The sequence below is a fragment of the Nycticebus coucang genome, chromosome 8 (genome assembly GCF_027406575.1).
Source record: "Nycticebus coucang isolate mNycCou1 chromosome 8, mNycCou1.pri, whole genome shotgun sequence".
Lineage (NCBI taxonomy): Eukaryota > Metazoa > Chordata > Mammalia > Primates > Lorisidae > Nycticebus > Nycticebus coucang.
In genome coordinates, this window is record NC_069787.1 from 83,518,800 (window position 1) to 83,539,794 (window position 20,995).

Genomic DNA, 20,995 nt, shown 5'->3' on the forward strand with positions numbered 1-20,995 from the left:
ACACTCAAGTACCAATTCATTTAACTCTAATTACTGCTCTATGAGATAGGTACTGGTTTTCATAGCCCTGTTCTACAGATGAAGGAACACTAGTACTGAGATGTTGAGTGACTTAGGCAAGGCACCAGAGCTTGTTTAGTCTGATTCTGTGACTGTGAGGGTGAGGAATGAATCTCAATTCCAGATTTCAAAGCTGAAAGGCACCTAATGGTAATAACAGTAATGATATAGAAAATTGACTATATGAAATTGCCATTTCGTAGTCCTAAATGTTGAGTGTTGACTTTTCCATATGGCTCAATTTAATACAGGCTGTCCCACATTTCACCATACATAGGAAAATTAACAAATTCATTTTATATATATACATATATATATATATATATATATATACTTTTTTTTTTTTTTTTTTTGCTTTTGAGAATCTGCTTTTATTATGATTGTGAGTGAAAAGGAGGGATATGAGCTTCAGGCTTCAAGCATACCTTGAGGGCAAAGTCACATCTCCTGTGATAATCCCATCTTCAAAGAAAGGCAGGGGTGCCAACTCTTATACTTTGACATCCTACTACACAGGATGGAAACTGAATCACTTCTCTACCTGCCTTAAAACTGCTGCCTCTTCTGCCACATACTCCTAGGACTTTATTCCCAGTGCCCTCATTGGGCTAGTAAGTCTCCAGGGCTTTGGAAATGGTCATGTACTTGAAAGAATTGGTGGCATTCTCAACCATGCCATTACTCATGGTCAAAACTCCAGTGTTGATCTGTTGATCTGAACTTTTTCTCAGACTTCACCCAGACCCAAGAGAACTTTGAGTGGTGAGTAGCTCCTCTCTAAATTTCAGGTCTTGACCAGAACTCGAGGACACCTGCCTTCTGGCCAGTACCTTAAATTGTGTTTCAGGTCTGACTTAGAATTTGGAGATGCTTGATGTCTGATCAGCACCTCAACAAATTCATTTTATATTTTGAAGATATTTTATGTTTATATATCAACATGTAGAAAAATAGTTTGTAAAATTATATAATGAATATTTTGTAAATAAAGGTGCATTTAGCTACAATTTCCCATTTTCCCTATATATGACATATGTATGGTGACCTCTGGGATACCCTGTAGTAGCACATAGTGAGTGTGCCAAGTGTGGCCTTAAGCGTTTGTGCTTATTACTCAGTTGAATTCTCACAACAAGGCTGAGATAGGCACTGGGGAAATTGAAGACCAAGAGTAGCTTTGCTTATAAAAGGTGGAGCTGAGTGGACACACCAGCACCCTGTTGTTCTCTGCCTTCGTGGTGAGCTTGAGCCTGAGCCTCTGCAGGATCACAAGCAAGCTAATACTAAATTACTGTTCTCATTCACATTACAAATATTGTAAATTCTTCCTAGAAAACAACTTATCTCCTAGGCCAGTGTTTCTGTCCTCCAAACCTCTGAGAATATATGGGCTGGCTTTGGTCTTATGGGGACTGGGACAGGCCCTCTGCCTAGCCATTGGCATAGGTGTTGCTTTGCCAACCCTAATGGAAGCCTTCCATCTGAAGTGCAATGAGTGGTTCCCACACCTGTTGTGGGCTCCCGAAGCTGCCTGCCTGTGCAGCTTGACCACTGTAGGCTGGTGCAGAGCCTATGCCCTAAATAGGGTGGGATGGCCTGGTTTGTGGGCTGTAGGGCACAGCCTTTGGGATAAGGATGGGAGTTGGATCATGATGTTCAAGAAGCAAGTTAAGTTAGAGTATGATATTCAGCTTCATCTTGGCCCATTTGCCTCCACAGGGACTTCAAAAGCAAGAATGTATTGCTGAAGAGCGACCTCACGGCTGTGCTGGCTGACTTTGGCCTGGCTGTTCGGTTTGAGCCAGGGAAACCTCCAGGGGACACCCATGGGCAGGTAATAAGCCTCATGGCAGGCAGAGAAGGTAGGGACTGGCCCAGGGTGGACACTCTGCCCTTCTGACACTCAGCTGGTGAGGTGTGTTGAGGGTCACCTTATAAGTTCAGAGCTGGCTGAGAACTCTGAGAATGCTATTGTTTTATTAGTGGGGAAACCAAGGCTTGGAGGACAGTGTAGTTTTCCCAGGGCAGTCAGCTGAGAAATGTAGATTCTCCATCGGAGTTTTGGCCTTTCGTCCTTGTAGTCTCAGTCTTTCTCTTTTTCTCTTTCAGTTATAATTTTTAAATAACATAAAATGGGAAGAAATGTAGTAAGCATCCAAACCAAGAACTTAACAAAAAGTAACTAAAAAAATTAAACTTTCAGCAAATCATCCTAAAACGATTATTGTTATTATTAAATGTTCTCCTTCCCCTTTTGTTTTTTCTTAATCTCAGTAAAGCACACTTCATCTGTGTAGTGCCTTGGAGGGTTGCTATAGTAATTTGGCAATAATTCTATTTTAGATTACTGTTACTTCAAGTGTGTGGTATTTTACAATTATCATCAAAGTATAATTCACACTGTGACCTCTCATGACTCTGTCATGACTGTGGTAAATCAAGGCTTGCCATCATTGATATTCTGTTCTGAAAATTGCCCCATCTGGTGTACACAGGCTGTAGCTTCTATGTCCCACTTGCATCTGCATTTGCACATGGTCAGTCACTATAAACCCTACCCTCTTCTGTCCTCATGTAGGTGGGCACAAGACGGTACATGGCCCCTGAGGTGCTGGAGGGAGCCATCAACTTCCAGAGAGATGCCTTCCTGCGCATTGATATGTATGCCATGGGGCTGGTGCTGTGGGAACTTGTGTCTCGCTGCAAGGCTGCAGATGGTGAGGGGGACAGCAGCTCTAGGCATCCTGGGTGGGGGTTAGGGTGCGGCAGGACCTTGAGGTGATCGTGCCAGGCTCTCTCTCATGCCTAGGACCTGTGGATGAGTACATGCTGCCTTTTGAAGAAGAGATTGGCCAGCACCCTTCGCTGGAAGAACTGCAGGAAGTGGTTGTGCACAAGAAGATGAGGCCCACCATTAAGGATCATTGGCTGAAGCACCCGGTGAGGGGTCTGGGTACAGGTGACTCTGTAGGAGAGTGGAGAAGGGAACCCTTCACATGTGGTAGGAACTTAACATCAAGGGGAAATGGGACAAAGAGAAAGTCTGCCACATTTCCTGGACTGTAGGGAGGTGTCCCTGGGCCTGTGGGGAATAAGGGAGGAACTGCTACATTTTGTGCTATTATATGATTTGGGCTGTATATGAGATTTTGTTTGAGTATTACTGCTTCAAGGCAATCAGCTGTATCTGCTCTAGGAGGGGGCTGGGTTCCCCCTGCTCCATGTATGTTGAGGTTCATTGAACCTTTCCTGAGGCTGTGGAGGGAGGCCAGTGGGCTTGAAGATGGGCAACTGCTAAGAAGGAAGGCATCCAGATTCCTGGCGTTTATCCCCCAGCCCCTGCTAGTGGACCTGCCTGTGTTGTTGGGGCTGGTGGGTTTTGCCTGATCCTTGGGAACATTCTCAAGTTTACTGTCCTTCAAGCTTATCTTCATTGAGGGGCCCTAACAAAGGTGTCTTTCCCCTCTCCTTCATTGTGTGTAGGGCTTGGCCCAGCTCTGTGTGACCATCGAGGAATGCTGGGACCACGATGCAGAAGCTCGCCTGTCTGCAGGCTGTGTGGAAGAGCGGGTGTCCCTGATCCGGAGGTCGGTCAATGGCACTACCTCGGACTGTCTTGTCTCCCTGGTGACCTCTGTCACCAACGTGGACCTGCCCCCTAAAGAGTCAAGCATCTAAGCCCAGGATATGAGTGTCTCTCCAGACTCAGTGGATCTGAAGAAAAAAGGAAAAAAAAGTTGTGTTTTGTTTTGGAAATCCCATAAAACCAACAAACACATAAAATGCAGCTGCTATTTTACCTTGACTTTTTATTATTATTATAATTATTATAATTATTATTATTAATATTATTTTTTGGATTGGATCAGTTTTTACCAGCATATTGCTCTACTGTATCGCAAACAAGCGGACATGTCAGCAGGCGTTGAGGTGCTGAGCTGTGAATGCAGAACCAGCGCCGTGCTGAAGAGCCTCAGCCACCTCCTGTCCTTTGGAATTTTTTTTCCCTTCTTTTCTTTGTTTGTCATCTCAGAATCTTTGACACAAAGAAACCCATCTCCTGTCCTAGGAAACCTAATGCTGCAAACTCTACCTAAATGAATCTTTGAAGACTGTTACATAAGAACATACCTTCCTCTCAAAGGAGGAAATTCCTCTCCCCTCTGCCCGCATCCCCACCCCCACATTTTATTTTGTTTTAGTGAGCTTAAGAAACAGCAGATGCGTCTTTCACGGATCTAACGGGTGTTGTCCTGACCGAGAAAAAACTGAGATGACGATGATGATTTGGACTGGAGTTGAAAGGGGAAGACAGTGCCGGGGTAGGGTTTGGAACAGAGCTACACTGGACTCGGTTACATTCAGAACAGCATCCTTTGCTATGGAGGCTACTTCTCAGGTAACCAGGAATTGAGGGGAAGGACCTTGTGGAGGCCGAGCATTAACGGCAAGAGTGGGGTTTGGAGAAAGTCTGAGAGCGGAAATAGCCCTGACCCACCTTCTGGCCTGACCCCATTTCTTTCCACTAACTTGGGCTTAGGCATAAGGATGAAACATGTTTTTTGCCCTAATTTTAAGAGTAGGTGAGGGTAGAAATCATCAGTTTAGTGAATGCATCTTTAGACATGATGCTGTAAATATCTTTAATGGAGAACAAGTTGAAATACTTTTGTCTCCTCTTGGAGCAGTTCAGGGAAATGCCCACAAGGGGCGCCCTGCAGAGGTAGGACAAGAGGATTTCCTGGTGGGGTCCACTAAGCCCTGCCCGGCTGGGAAACTTCAGAGTTCTGCAGTTCTGGCTCTGTTCCATGTGGTGACATTACTGTCCCCTTTCTGTGGCTCGTGGACATGGCTTTCTCCAGACTCTTTAAAGTGGTGCATATCCTAAAAATTGTTTTTCTATTATGCCATAACCTTGCTCTAGTCATGAATGTTCCTAATGCTGCTGTTTCAACATTTGAGTTTTTTTTTAATTTATAAAACATGCTAATTTTTTTTTTCAGACAAAACATACACATCCACATATACACATGCTTTGCTATGTGGCTTCCGAGGTTTAAATTTTAAAAAATAAAAGAATTAAAACTTCACGACCACAGATCACCTCAAACCAGAAATACCTCAGAATTTTCTACTTATGTAAGTTTTATTATATATTTTGTTAGTTGTGTTGTCTTGTAGTAACTATATTTTAATGTAAGTTGGCTTTTATGACAAGGAAGTTTAAAAGAAATAGGAAAAAAAGAAAAAAGTTTGCGTCTTCTAGGGAGTGCTACCATTTTTGTTCGATAACACCTCCTTGTAAATAATTGTCATGGACTGTAGGTTGGCTGTCTGGGCCAAGTCTGGGCATTTGTCACTCTTGTTTGTGAAGTCTTTTCCTTCTAGTTTCTTTAGATAATTTTATTTTAAAACAGCAATCTCTTAATCTTGAGGGTAGGCAAGTTGGTAGGCAATGGGGAGAGGTTGATTTACGGGAGAACTGAAGAGGGCTGCCTCCTCTTGGGTTTCTTGGAGTTTCAGATGTTTCCCATAACCTGGTGGGTTGATGTTTAGAATGACAAGTAACCCCACTTTAACTTGGTAAGACTGTTGCCTTTAGACCCACATGAGGTAATTTAATTGAGATTTAATTTGTTTAGCAAATGAGCAGCCATGATGGAAAAGATCCATGGTGCCTCTGTGAATCTGCATGGTGACTTTGGGCAGTCTGCTGGAGCAGTTTGTCTGGGAGTAGAAGGGTCATGTCTTGGCAGTCTTTGAGTCTGTTGTGTAATAGGGCACTGGTATGCCTTGGGCATGTGCTCCCCTCTCAGCGTGTTGTGACAGCGTTTGGGGCCTGCTGGTTTTCTTTGGGTGTTTGGGCACAGGGTACTATGAGAGCCCTGTTTACTTCCCTCTCAGAGCTCAGTTTTTGCTTCATGGGTCAAAACGTGTGCTGGCCAAGTGGTTACAGGAATAGGTATTTTTGTTTTGGTAAGCTATTTTTGTCTTTCTTTAACTATCTGATTTTGTGCTGTAGTATTTTTCTTCCCTTGGAATAATTTTTTAACAGCAAAATCGGCCTTACAGCAGTTGCTTTCCTTTTCCATTTATTTCTTTAAGAAGCTTTAAAATATTTATTGAAAAGTGCCATATCTAATTTCTTTAGCTTTCTCCTCAGGCAGTGCAGGCATCTCTACTTTTTACCCTTAGAAGAGATAAATCACTAACAAATGTAGCAAATTTACTACAGGAATAATCATCACTGATTCTGTCCAGTGCCAAACACTTAACTCCAGCCTTTCTGGGTGGTTTTCCTTTTGTGTGCTGGTTTGAGTCTTAGAAATTTTGGCCTGGCTGCGGGAGGGTTGAGCTGTGGCTCCAGTGTGGGACTTTCAGTGAGGATGTAGTACAGACAGGGCACACCTGCATGTCTTTTCTCTGAGTGGCCTCCCCCTTGCCCAACCATGCTCTCAGCCACTGTAGCATCCCTACAGGATCTTGCCATCAGAGTGAAGTGTCTGGAGATGGTGTGGCCGGGTAGGAGACAGAGTCAGGGTAGTCTGTGATAGTTCTTTGGGTTTCAAGCTGCCTTTCCCTTCATGCTGTGGTATAAAATGAACCCATCATTTGAATACCTGGTTGCTGATGGCTAGAAGGTGATTTACTTTCAGGGCATGGCTCTGGCAGCCTGGGTGGGCCTTTTGCCCCAGATAAAGTACTTTCATGTGCTTACTGTCATGTGCTCTTTGAGGAGTGAGCTACCTAGATCCCTGGTTTACATTTACTGAGTCATGGAGCCTCTGTCTGTGTTGTCCACAGATACTTCATATGACATCCCCTTCTGGGGACCTCAGATAATTGCTACTTTTTTTTGACCCCATACTATCAAATACTGTGGATATGGGGCCTGGCATCATTTTTCCTACCCATGGGAGGGGCTGTTCTATTCAGGGTGGGAGGGGTCCAGTCAGGGGACAGAGATAGCCAAGGATCCTTCCTGCATCCTTCCTAGTGTGCTGTCATCCAAACAGGCTTTTGGCTGTAGGGATGGGCCTTGGGGGGAGAATGTTGTTTGCAAACATTTGTAATAACTGTGGGAAGTCATCCCTAGCTAGAGAAATCCAGGAATGAACAGGAGAAGGATGAAGCAAGGGAGGCCAGAGACCATTATGTTACAATGTACTAAAAAGAGCTATCAGTGATGGGGGAGCCAGGGAAGGCTGTGGACATACCGAGTTCAGAGCATCCTGCCTGACCTGGCATGAGCTGGGTTTTGTCCTGGGACCACTGGATCCCTATCAGGAATCCTTTGAAAGAGTTACTCAAGGCAGGGGTTGCACATGAACCATTTTGGGAGAAAGTGATACTGGCTGTGAGGGAAACAGTGAGCATCGTCAGCCTTTGTTGTCCAAGATGGCCTCCCTGTCCTGTCAGCTCTGGATAGGAACTCAGGGGGAATCAGTACTGCCTGGGGAATCAGATGGCCAGTTCTGAGCACCTATTGGTAATACAAGAACTTAACCATACATGTCAGCTGATTTTGACTCTGCATTCATCATATCTGGCCTTGGAGGTGTTTGTGCAGAACAAGAATGGCTTTGTCCAGCCTTGAACATCTTCAGGAGGCTGGAGCCTCTTTCTCACATATTTTCAGCAAAGGGAGACGGGTTTCTCACCTCTAGGCCAACAAGATAGTTCTTCCATTGCTCCAAGAGAGCAGGCCAACTCTCTTGACATGGCTTGACGCTTTAAAAAGCAAAGCACTTGATTCTGCAGTTCTGCTCTGTTGTCTTTCTCTCCAGTTGGCCACAGTCTTGTTCCCGCCTGCTTTTCCGTGGGTGCCTGGATTGTGTGGGGGGCTTTTCCTTGATGGCAAGCCCAGCTGTGTATTAAATGTCCTCCACATGTTTTGTGTCACTCCAGAAGCCTTCCATGTCGTCCCTGCCCTCTGAGCCATGAGGGTGGCAGGACTCAATGGCCCTCTTGCAAACAGAATTTTGCCTTTTTCAGTATGCAGTATAAAGTTCTGAGCACCTATTGGTAATAAAAGAACTTGCTGGGTTTTTTTTTAATAATACCATGAGCATAAGTATGTAAATTTTTAGAATCGGTACTAGAAGTTGAATAGCCAATCATTATTCTCAACAACTTGACTCACTAGAAAAATATCTAAATTGGAAAGCAGTTTCCAGGAGTTAACCCAGCTTAATCTTTAGTCTCAGTTATTTCATCCTGTTGGGTTTTAAATGGCACATGTTTGAAGAGATGGCCAGGTCTGGTTCAGATTTCAGGAACATCAGACCCTACCTTTTGAAGAATCTATTCATCTTCTTCCCATCTTGCGGGAGCAGTTAGAAGGGGAAGAGGGCAGGGTGGCTTTTTCTCCTTGTTACTTGGGTAACATGAATTCTTTTTGGTTACTGGCTGTTTGCAAGATCTATATTTTTATGTTTAGATCTAAAACTAGTAAAATTAGATCTAAAACTAATAAAATATTCAGCAGCTCATTTGTTCAGCCTAGTAATGATGGTTTAAGTCTCAGTTGATACTAACGTCTTAGATAAATAGGCCCAGTAATTCAGTTGATGAACTGTATATTTTCTCAGTCTAGATTTGTAAGTGTTTAATGAATTCAGGGTTATACATATAGTTATAAGACTTGGGGTAGTTGATCTGTAACCAGCAGTCTACCTATGAATGTATTCCAGACCTTTAGAAGGCTTGGAAAAGTTTTTGATATAATGATTTAATTTCATAGAAAAAAAAACTTGAAGTTCAAAACACTCCCTTGGAAATTCAGTTGACTAAAGAACATGTTTTAAACAATTAGTGGGTCCAAAAGGCCCATCAGCAAATAAAGGTCCAAATTTTCTAGTGGGAAATTTTGAATGTTTCTGATTTATGCTCATTTGGGGTCCATGGTAAACTTTGATTTGGGTAAGAATTGAATTAAAAGAATTTACCATTATTTAAATTTTTTACCAAGGTTTTATGTTTTTACGACAGTATCTTTGAATGAAGTGAGACTTTTTGATTGTTGTACTTCATGTGACCCTGTAGTGCCAAAACCAATGATACTTTATTTGCTCCTATGGCAGCTCATAGACATAAACAGAAGTGATTTTTTTCCTCAAGAATTAAAATGCATATTCTCTAAATGCCAATTTATGGTGATGGGCCCCACATTGCCCTTTTTTCTCCAGGGCTGTGTCTTTGGATTGTCTAGGGCCTAGGCAATTCTGAGAGTTACTGTAAACCTACCACAGGACACTAAAAAAATATACACCTGACTGTATGTGTACTTGTATAAGCAGTGGGTTATACAAATGGGCTATTTTGGATATCTTGAGAAAAATGTTAACATTTACTTGCAGAGTTTATGTTTTTGAGCTTATAGCTATGGAAAATATGACCCATGAGTTAGTTTTTCAGGCAGGTGAGGATGCATTTTTTTTTTTTTTTTTAAATGGGTGAGTTCTGTCTTGAGTCATGGGAACTTCTACTTTTGGATGGGTATGGAGCCATTCCTTGACTCTCCTAATCATGTTTGCATTGGAATGCTGTTAGCATTGTAAATAAAAGGATAGGTTGTATGATAGATAACAGGACACTTGAAACTTTACTTTAAAGAAATCTATAGCTCTACATATATATTTAGTTATATCATCTGACAGATTTCTTCTACATGGTGCGGAGATTGTTTTATACCACAGATTATTTTTATAAAGTTAATGAGTTTGAATGATTTTGTAATCAGAGCTAGTGAGCTTTACCTTTCAAGATAAATGTACACTGGAGCATGAGTGGCGTAGGACATTTTTAGCACTCATATGGATTCTCGTAATACACTGGCAGACTGCTGTCAACTTTGGGGGAACTCCACTGTGGCTGTGTAAGATGTTGATGCCTCAGTTCTGTTCCTTTTGGATTGGAAGGAGAGGGCCTGAGAGAGGAGAGAGGGACCTGCACTACGTTTTACATTTGTGCTTCCTCCTGAGATTTCTGTGGAATAAAGGGTTCTGAGGTCAAAAATTAGTTTGTAAGCTCTTGGAATAGGACATAGTTTCATGGGACTGCTTGGGGGAATGAAAATTATATAGGGGTGCAGATTGGTGTGAGATGGAACACAAATAAGATTCAAGATATAAAAACTTTGAAACAGGGATTCGATGGTTTGAGTAATCCACCAAACTGAATTATCTAAGGCCAGATTATCCAGTTTTGGGATATGGGGATAGAATTATCTAATTTAGTAATAGCTCCGAAATGGGGAAAGGGTGGCATGTGGATGGACACAGTGATCAAATTAAAGGGAGAACTGTTGGGCATAATTGGTCCTCTCTGGTCAGGGCTGTTTTGGCTCGCTGCTTTAATCTATTGAGTCACCCAGGAGTGCATTGAGGACTCTCAGAACCCCAATAACAGCAGGGCATCTTTCAAATATCTCCAAAGGTTTTCCTGCTTTTCTTAACAAAGTCAAGCATCACTGCCATAATGTAGGAAACAGTGTTGATTTTAGCCTCTATATTTGTGCAGAAAGTGGTTATCTGGGTGGGAGTTTTGGTGGAGATGTAGGAGAAGTGAATAATTAAACTAATTCCTGGTATTTGTGATGGCCAGTTCTGAGGCCCAGCTAAAGGCCTGTCTGTCCCCCCAGACCCTGCCTGCCTGCTGGCTTCAGGCTGCTGCCTCTGGACAGAGGCACACTGGATGGGATAGTTTTGACAAGAGAATTCTGATGTGTCATTTTAAATCAGCTGTGCTTTTTACTTATCTGGTTTAAAGTATACTTTTACACCTTATTCCTTTTATACTTGGGATAAATTTAGTTCCAGCAGATCTAGTAGCACTCCAGGAACCAACCCTAATACTCCTTTCCCTGTTCCCATTTCCTGCAAAAGAACATTTCTCAGCTCTCCAGCCACGGGTCTTGGAATGTAATTCTGTTGTGCCTTTGTTTTTGTCACCTTCCTCCCCTCAAAAGCAACTGCTGTAAGCTCTTTTCTACTTGTCTTTTCTAGCCTTCAACCCTCTACTTTTTTCCTTTTCCCCAGCTCTAATTTCTGGATGCACTTTTGTGATCCAGGTATTTTAAAAACCAGTTACCTCAGACCTCATGTTGAACGGTGTCGCCATCTGGGTCCTCTTGATACTGCAGACTTGTAACCTATACACGCAGGAACCCTGTTGAGTGTGGGCACTTACTTGTTTTAAAGCAAAACTCTTCCCAAGGACTGAAAACAGGGCTTCTGGCAAGCTCTCGTGGCACTGTGGTGGGATGGGTCTGGAGTGTCATCTGAATGGTGCTTCTTGTGCTCCTCTTTGAATTCTGCCATTTTCAGTATTGTCATGTGTCTGAATAGGCAAAGTGATTTAATTGGCTGGTCTTGCACGCAAATTAGTTCCAAAGATGAACTCTTTGTAACATATTTCCAGTCACTAAAGCTCAAATGTAGAACATTCCTTTAAATGGCAGGATAAAAAAAATAACCCACCATTCCCCACAGTGCATTTTGGGAAGATGTTTGTAGCATATGTTGCTGTGAAATTAGGCCTTGTGGGATATGGCTGTTTGTCATTTTGATGTATTTTAATAAAATATATATTTTTTAAAGAGTCTTTTTTACCAGTTCAAAAAGTTTAATTAACCAGCAGTCACCACATCTGAATTTTTGTCTCTGGGGCAAAGATGGCAGACCAAGATTAAAAGTGGTAACTCAGCCATACGAGCATGGGCTGCCTGCCTGGGCCGTCCTGCCGTCCCCGCTGGTCATGGGACACCAAGGTAAGTGTGTTCCCAGTGGGAGTCCAGACTCAGCCCTCTGTTTAGTTTCCGCCCCATTTAGTGGACTGTTGACTTCAGTCCCTGCAAGTGCTTTAGCCCTAGTGGGGTTTTCTCAGAGCACTGCCACAAGATAAGTGTGTGTTTAGCCAAATAATTTCTCCATTAGGGAAAAAATGCAATCATACAAATTTTACCAACAGTGATAGAGATGAAAGTAGGAAAGATTAGGCAACATCTGAGTTTTAATTTGAAAAGTGTCCATGTCGTTGTGAAAGGCTGTCTGGGAGCAAGTGATAATTAGAGATTCTTAGGAGACCTCATTTGAAAATATTAAGACTGCCAGTGAGGGAAGGAATTGTTAAAATGCCAGCGGCTTTGTTCCTCATTTTTCCTAAAATTCTGTAAAACTGCAATGAAAATTTGCTGGTACTTGAGAATTGAAGGGAGAGAGTTACCGCAGATTAGAAACATGTTTTTAGATATCAGTTCCATGCCACAAATCCACACAATGCCATTTTTCAACTGTACAAAAGAATCTGCTTGTGAATTTGACATGATCTTAATAGTAGCATCCAAGGCCAAATTTTTCACTTGTTGATATTTTTCCACATTTGAATCTGAATAACTTTATACAGTACTGTAAATTTAACTTACATCGAGTTTAATGTCAATTCTTGTGAAAAGAGCTTTCTGCATGTAACAGACATACAGTTAAAGAACACAGCAGAGTGCAAAATTTGCAGGAACAGTTTTGGAACCAACAGAAAATGTCACCTTTCATTTGCCATCTTATGTATCAGTTTTACCAGCTACTTCTAATTTGTACATTATTTGTAAGGAAAGAAGGAAAACCCTAAGACTTGTCTAACTTAGTGGAGAACGTGTGTTTTGGGCTTAGGATGGATAGCTAAGTTTTAATGAGCTGTGTTATCTAACTTGTATATACAAATTGTAATTAAAAGTTTGGATTCACCTGTTTCTCACAGTTTAAAATGACAAGTAAAACTCTGGAAACGTGACTAGTATACGATTTAAGGCTGTAGAAGCAAGGAAGCTCTTTTAATTGCTAAAACTAAAGATTTCTAGTTTTTGGCTCAAATTCAGTAAGTACTGTTTGTATACCAGGATATGTGAGATGTAAATGTAGTAAGTCACTTTTCACCCTTGTAGCTATAAAATAAAAATTTTGTAGAACAGAAATAGCTTGTACTACTGAATTAACAAAAGTTATACTAAAGTATCATGTTTTTGAAAATATATATATACAGAGTTAAGCTTGTTGCTGTTACCCTGTCTGGATTTGAAAAGTGTGCTGATTTATCAATATATATATTATACACACACATCTAAAATGGCCTAAAGCAGACATCTGTGTAATTACAGTTGCAAAATGAAAACATTTTGGAAAGAACATTGTATCATAGTTCATGCATTTGCAGTGGATCTTTGTTCCTTTTTACTGTGGTAATTTTAGAAATGAGTGTCAGGTTTGAAATTAGATTGCTAAACTGGGGTTTTGCTGCTTGAACTCTGCACTGGGTCCTCAAATAAACCGATGTGAATGTAGTTTTTCCCCCTGTGTGAAGAAGCAGCCACACCCCAACAGAATAGGAGGAAAAATCTAGAACTATTTCAAGTTTTATCTTTTTGTATATGAAAATAAAATAATAATAAAAATCATTGGTGTCTCTCTTAATTACATGGGTGGGGGACTGAAGTTTTTTTCATGGGAATTAGAAATAAATAAAACGGCATTCCCTAGTTTATAGGTCTGACTCAATTCCTGCTTGGTATACATGCAGTTGTTAATGGTCGTGTGGGGCTGGAGCTAAGCACCGGTCTCTCTCATGTCTGCTATCTGGAACTCCAGGGCCTAGTGAGGACCCTGGGGGTTTCTCCTGAATGGACTATTCTTGGGGTAAGTTTCCACAGGGCAGGAGTATATTTTCCAAATCTCCAAGACATACCCCCCCATACACACTAGATGTATACTTTGTAGACAACTCTGTGCAATGTTTTTGAAAGTGGAGCAGCCTTGAAAATAAGCCTAAAGGCAGTCCTTGAGTTACAGATGTACCACTGATGTTCAACTTGCACTTGCAAATGGAAGCTATTAAAGGTAATAGGTAAATGTGTCTGTTTCAACTTATATACAAATACAACTTAAGAACAAACTTACAGAAGTTATCTCATTCATAGCCCAGGGACTACCTGTATTCATAACTAATGCAGAATACAAGCTCTGCCATTCTCAAATTTTCTAAGTACTGAGGTCATTTGCTGAACCATTGAAAAATATAGTTATGGGGGTAGGCCCCTACCCCTTATCAGAATCAGCAAACCAGGTCTCAGGCTCTGGAGTTCCTGACTTGATCTCACTAAATAAAATACGGTTCCTTAATAATAAAAGTGATTGTTTTTAATACCTAACAAAACAGGAAAGCCCTAGAAATTACCTTACTGTAATTAACAAAAGTTTTTTTGCCTATGACTAGTATTTACCTAAGTAGGTAAACACAAGCTTTCAATCCTTCTACTATGGTTTGTGCCTTTTAATTCATCCTGTATTATGAGGATTAAGGAACCTGCTTGAAATTCCTAGAGAAATGTTTTCATGAAAGGGCCCTTTACTTAGGGACCAATTGTCCAAAATTTGACTGTTTTTGGTCTTTCAGATTTATAAACCCCACCTTTTATTAGTGAATGTCCCTAATGAAGAACACATAGAAGGAAAGAAAGGCAAAGGGCTGAATTTATTTTTTTGGAGACAGAGTCTCACATCACAGCTCACAGCAACCTCAAACTTTTCAGTTCAAGCAATTATCTTGTTTCATCCTCCCAAGTAGCTGGGACTACAGGTGTCTACTACATCCCTGGTTAGTTTTTCTATTCTTAGTAGGGATGGGTTCTCACTCTTGCTCAGGCTGGTTTTGAACTGAGCTCAAGCCATTTTCCTGCCTCTCAACCTCCCAGAGTGCTAGGATTACAGGCATGAGCCACCACACTCAGCCAAAGTTGACAGTTTTGATAGAAGATTTTGGACCTGAAAAAGCTGTCAGTTTGGAACTTTAGCAGGCATTGGTGAAACTTCTTTCACCAAAAGAATTCTGAGACGGCTGGCTTATAAAAAGCAGGTTTGTGTGACTGAGCAAGTAGAAAAGGGCTCAGGAGCCATTCAGTTTGCCCTCCCATCACTTGCCTTAACTCTCAAGCACATCTTTGGAAAACTAGGGTTCCCCTAATTATAATTTAAAAGTATTGGTCTAATCAGTAGCTCCTGCCTATAATCCTAGCTTCCAGGAGGAGGAAGTGGGCAAACAGGCCCAGAGGGAGTTTCCCTACTACAAGAAAATTCTTGGCCTGTTGGGGCTAAGAGTGGGGTCAGCTGTTGTTACCAAGCAGAGGACCTGGATGAGGAAAAGTTATCTACCATTCATCGATCTCTAGTGTTTAGCACAATGTTCAGCATTTAGGAGGGCCTTGAGAAATACTTGAGTGATTGTATATATTTAAGTAAGTTCTAGTAGAAGCTGCAGAAGTAGCCTTGAAGCCTACACATACTAGTATTGTCTGGTTGGATTTGCCAAAACTCTCAGTTGCAAGTGACAGTAACCATTAGAAAAGAGGGCTTCACTGGATGGAACCTAGAGGAAATGGCCAGGCAAGCCTTGGGAAAGGCAAGATGCATATGGGGGATTGGAGGCTTTGGAAGCTGGGGTCACAGCATTGCAGGCCTTCTCTACCTATGTCTCAGCATTTCTTCCATTGTTGCTCAGTGCAAGACCAGATGCATCTGCTCCCTTGTCCACATAGCAAACAAACAAGGCTATAGACAATGCCAAAGTTTCATGTTACAGCTCTACCAACGGGAGAGAGTACCGGATTCAAAATCACTAGAAAGGACTTTGGTTGTTCTCAATCAATCAGGGTTAGACACTCTGGATTCTACAACATGACTTCACAAGAGGTATTCTTCTATCTGAGGCTGTCATATAATGTCTATACTTCTTCACTTGGTTGTTAGAAATGGCCTCCTGGGGTGGCGCCTGTGGCTCAGTCGGTAAGGCGCCGGCCCCATATACTGAGGGTGGCAGGTACAAACCCTGCCTCGGCCAAACTGCAACCAAAAAAAAAAAAAAAAATAGCCAGGCGTTGTGGCGGGCGCCTGTAGTCCCAGCTACTCGGGAGGCTGAGGCAAGAGAATCGCTTAAGCCCAGGAGTTGGAGGTTGCTGTGAGCTGTGTGAGGCCACGGCACTCTATCAAGGGCCATAAAGTGAGACTCTGTCTCTACAAAACAAACAAACAAACAAAAAAGAAATGGCCTCCTGCTGAGTAAATCATCGTAGTGGTCAGTTGAAATTATTCCTACTAATTGTCTGGCTGGTCATGTAGCTCCTGCCTATAATCCTAGCCTCCAGGAGGAGAAAGTGGGACCAGCCTGAGCAAGGGTGAGACCCTGCCTCTACTAAAAATAGAAAAACTATTCCAGCATTGTAGTGGTGCTTGTAGTCCCAGGTACTTGGGAGGCTGAGGCAGGAGGATTGCTTGAACCCAAGAATTTGAGGTTGCTGTGGGCTATGATGATGCTGTGGCACTCTACCCAGGGCAACAGAGTGAGACTCTCTCTCTCTCAAAAAAAGTTCCTACCAATTATCCAAGAAATGGGAAACTTGAAGGTTCCACAGTGAACTAAGTCCACATGGAATGCTGGAGACTGTGCTGCAGAATGAAGACTGATTTATTTGTAAGTGGTAAATTTGTTCTTCCTTTATCATCAGGCATTCAGTTCCGGATTTTATATTCTACCAAAATAGCTGGAGGCCTTGGCATATGTCTGTATCCTCATCTACTTGGGAGGTTGAGGCAGGAGGATCCCCTGCTCCCAGGAGTTGGAGACCAACCTGCATAGCATAGCAAGATCCCATCTTTTAACAACAAAATTAGTAACTTTTAACATTTATAGAGCACTTAAGAGACCTGTCCAGGTACGTTTCTAAAATGTTCTACATGTGTCAACTCCTTTACTCCTCATAAGAACTCTATGGTCTAAGTATTAGTAATGCCCACCATTACCCACGTAAAAGAGGAAACAGATGCTGGAAATGTTAAGTATCACACCTGAGGAGGAAAATGGCTGAGTGGGTATTAAAACTGCTATCTGCCTCATGGATTGTTGTCTTGGTAAGAAATTCTATAGGAGGCACGAAGTTACTTTTTGAAGTTATAACTGCATACAATGACATTTTGAAACCAGGTGACAAGATGACATCCAACATGGCACAGCTTTTGACATCAGACCCGAGTTGGATTCTCCGCCCTTAGTGTAACCGAGTGCGAACGTTTACTCACCTATTAAATAGGACTGAACGGATTTTCTTATCAGGACTGTATATGCACACCACTAAGCCCTCCAGTGGGACCAAGGTTGGAGGGCAGCAGGTGTGCTTGTGCCTACAAATTTGTCACCAGGGGGTGCGCCGGGCCCTCAGCTGGAAGGTCGGGCCGGCGCGAGGGATCTCACAGTCTCCTCAGAGGCTTTCGACGCGGCTGCTCCAGGTCGCGCATGCGTATCTTAGTCCCGCGGTTGCGATTGGCTTTCCGGCTTTAGACTCGGTGTGCGCATGCGTTATGGTCAAGGTGCCGTGGTTAATATGGCAGCCAAGAGTGTGGCTTCCCGCCTCAGAAGCTCCCGGCGTTTTTTGAGTGGCTTTGTGGCCGGGGTTGTAGTGGGAGCCGCAGGAGCCGGGCTCACCGCACTGCAGTTTTTCCGGAGTCAGAGTGCTGAGGCAGCGCTAGCAGTGAGGGAACCGGACGGTAAGTCTGTGAGCACATTTTCCCTTCCTTGGCCGGATTTTGGGACCCGGACTCCTATCTGGGGCGTAAATCGCAATTCTTGACGGGCATCTTTTGCCATTTGCGGGGCCTCGAGCCCAGCCTTTGGTTTTCGGTCTGTCCATTCTCCTGGATCCGCCTCTTCCCTACTTGGTGTCTCACCTGCCTCCCTCGTGTGCTGCTTTTCCCTGGGGATCTTCTTTTTCTCCACAGACACCCATACCCTCCACCGCTTTTCCTCCCAAATTATTCACCAAGATAGATGTGTTTTAATATGTGTTCCTCATGAAGATTGTTAGCTCCATAAGAGTTGAGACTATGTCTGTTTTGTTCTTCATCCAGCACAGGACCTGGTACGTAATTGGCATTCAGTTAAGTGTGGATGAAGGAACAACTTAACACGTAGTTTTAATTGATTGGTCAACTGCCCTTATTTTGTCATTGTTCAGTTGAATACCTGCCATCCCTTCTTCAAAGAATATGAATTCCCCATGTTACCAAGAGTACCAACCTTATGTTTGATACAAAACCCCAAAACAAAACAAAATCCCACTACATGCCCATTTCTTGCACTTTCCCCAACATACTGATTTAACTTGCTCCTTTTGATTCTTGGCATTTAGCAAGACACAGTTACTCTGATGGGTTGAGGATTTGAAAAGGCATCAAGAGAGGGTTATCTTGAAACTGACTCTCTGCTAACTGTGTGCTTGGTTTCTCCCAGTAGGAAAAACAGGACCAGTTTGGCTACTATCTTGCTACAGTGCACATCTCACTGCTTCAGTATCAGAAATTTGAGGAGTGTTAATGATAATCTTTTAAAAACCTAAAACTAAGTCTGTGCTTTTGTCCTCACACTTATTTTTAAACCGTATTAAATAGGTAGGCTTTTTTTTTATTCAGTCCTATCAGTGATTAATTGCTGGTAATGACATGAGCTTTGCCTTTAAGTTATGAAAAAAAATACACCATTTTTGTGGAGCAGTGATTTGGAAATTTGATGTGAAAGACAGGTAAGATTGATCCCTTGTTTAAAAGTTAATACAACAGCTGCAGTCTATTTTGATGTAACTATACCACTGATAATAGGCAAAATCAGTACTTTGCCTACTGCATATTTTCTTTGTCTTATATGTAATTGCAAAAATGAGATCTCTTGGTTGATCAGACCAGTCCTTTAGAAATCTCACTCCACTCCTTTTGTTTATAATCTTTCTTTCTTAATAAGAGTCACTAATAATTTTTGGTTTTTGTCTCTCCCCCCCACCCCCCACTCCCTTTTTTTTAGGATATACAGAAAACGCTCTCTTAGGACAATTTGGATTCCCTTTAACTGGAACAGAGACAAAGTGTTACACTAATCATGCCTTGTCCTATGATCAGGCAAAGCGGGTGCCTAGATGGGTTCTTGAACATATTTCCAAAAGCAAGATAATGGGTAGGTGGTTGGATAAAAAGTAATCAGTGAAAGATGATTACAAATTTAAAACAGGAAGGATTATTGATAATAATTCTCAACCTTTTTCACATCATAGTGTATGTAGGAAATCATATTTATATAGCTCACTGATTAACCCCATTTAGAAGCCAGAGAACCCCCTTCTCAGCTGTCTCAGGCCTGAGCAGATCCATATCTTGACACATGAGTTTATAGGCTTTGCCGTAAATATTGATACAGCAAGCACCAGTCATTTCTTACCTCAGCAGATACTTTTTAAGTGCACTATGGGTCTGGCACTTTGTTAAGCCTTGGAGATAAATCAGTGATCAGGGTGGATGATCTCTATCCTTATGCCACTTTCAGTTGGGGGAGTAGGTTAATCTAAAGAATAATTATGAATGTGTAATTGTAACTGATAATAACTTTTCTGAAAGAAGTGACTGCAAGTTAGGAGTGTGTAATTAAGGAACCATAAAGAGTGTGATGAGAGATTATCGCATGAGAACCTGATTTTGATTAGGGAGGCTTCTCTAGGAAAGTGGACTGAAGTATGAATGAAAGTTACCTAGCCATAGGTATTTTAGGCAAAGAAAAGCACAGTTACATCTTTGAAGGCCCCAATATGCAGAAGAGTTTTGTTCTTTTAGGGAACTAAAAGAAGGCCAGAGTGGCTGGTAAGATGGAAAATGTGATGTGAATGAGGCTGGAGAGATAGGCAAATGTGTGAATCTGTTCATATGTCCTATGTCTTGGTAGATTTTTATAATTAACATTATTAGATCTTGATAACCAAGGATTAACTAGGTAGATTCTTCCAGTTTACACTTCCACCATCACTCTTGGTTCTGTCTCCCACACTTCAGACATGGTAAGCATTTTTGACCTTTACCAATTTAATAGCTGATTTATTTGTATTCATTATCAGTGAGGGTTAACAATTTGTGAATTGTTATTCCTTTGTACATTACTCTTTACCCATTTTCAATTGGGATATTCTTTTGTGAACAGATTTGTAATATCCTTATATATTAAGTGTATTATATTTTGTCATAGTTGTTTTATTACCATTTTGTTATTTGCCTTTTAATTTCTTCTCTTTTTTCCTTTTTTCTCTTTTTTTTCCCCTTTTCTAGTCTTTGTTGAGCTTTTTTATTTATTTGTTTTTATTATTGGGGATTCATTGAGAGTACAAGAAACCAGGTTACACTGATTTGCCTTTTAATTTCTTATATGGCCCACATATTCTGCTTTCCTTTGAAATGTATGCTATGTCTCTGAATATTAAAATGCTGGTATTAAAATTAATGTGTGCCATTCTAGTGTATATAACAACTAGCAGAATAGTAGAAGGTTTGGAATGTATTTGCTCTTAGAGGGAAACTGATGTAGGTGAAAACTTTTATCACAGCAGTTGAAAGTTGATTGTAAATTTATGTCAAAAGAAACCTATTTCTGGCTCTGTGCTTATGGGTCAGTGGTTAGGGCACCAGTCACATACACCAGGGCTGGCGGGTTCAAACCTAGCCCGGGCCTGCTAAACAACAATGACAACTACAACAACAACAACAAATAGCTGGGTGTTGTGGCAGGCACCTGTAGTCCCAGCTACTTGGGAGGTTGAGGCAAGAGAATCGCTTAAGCCCAAGAGTTTGAGGTTGCTGTGAACTGTGATGCCATAGCACTCTACCAAAGGTGACATAGTAAGACTCTGTCTCACAAAAAAAAAAAAAAAAAAGAAACTGATTTAGTCTCAAGCCTAATACATTTAACACAGAAATGTTTCCAAAATATAAGGAATTGAAACTTTACTAATTTTGTCCTGCTTTTAAGTTAATCATTTTCAAAAGCATATAGGAAGAGCAGTATATTTCATATTGTAAATCTCATGAGC

The 20,995-nt window shown here is 41.6% G+C and overlaps 2 protein-coding genes across 5 annotated transcripts in view; both read left to right on the top strand.

The window, feature by feature from the left end:
• Window positions 1-13,506, top strand: part of ACVR2B (activin A receptor type 2B) — a 49,602-nt gene extending 36,096 nt beyond the window's left edge. Inside the window, exons 8-11 of the mRNA XM_053600848.1 lie at window positions 1,780-1,894; window positions 2,639-2,777; window positions 2,870-3,000; window positions 3,544-13,506. Coding sequence (XP_053456823.1) covers window positions 1,780-1,894; window positions 2,639-2,777; window positions 2,870-3,000; window positions 3,544-3,738 — 580 coding nt within the window. The 3' untranslated portion in view covers window positions 3,739-13,506. The remainder of the gene's footprint in view (window positions 1-1,779; window positions 1,895-2,638; window positions 2,778-2,869; window positions 3,001-3,543) is intronic.
• A 3,948-nt stretch (window positions 13,507-17,454) lies between these two features.
• EXOG (exo/endonuclease G) overlaps window positions 17,455-20,995 on the top strand; it is a 43,069-nt gene continuing 39,528 nt past the window's right edge. For 2 of the 4 annotated variants that reach the window (XM_053600851.1, XM_053600852.1), the window contains exon 1: window positions 17,469-17,645. In XM_053600851.1, coding sequence (XP_053456826.1) covers window positions 17,483-17,645 — 163 coding nt within the window. In that variant the 5' untranslated portion in view covers window positions 17,469-17,482. Of the gene's footprint in view, window positions 17,646-18,951; window positions 19,102-20,995 lie in introns of all 4 variants that reach the window. The other 2 variants (XM_053600849.1, XM_053600850.1) reach the window with 2 other exon arrangements.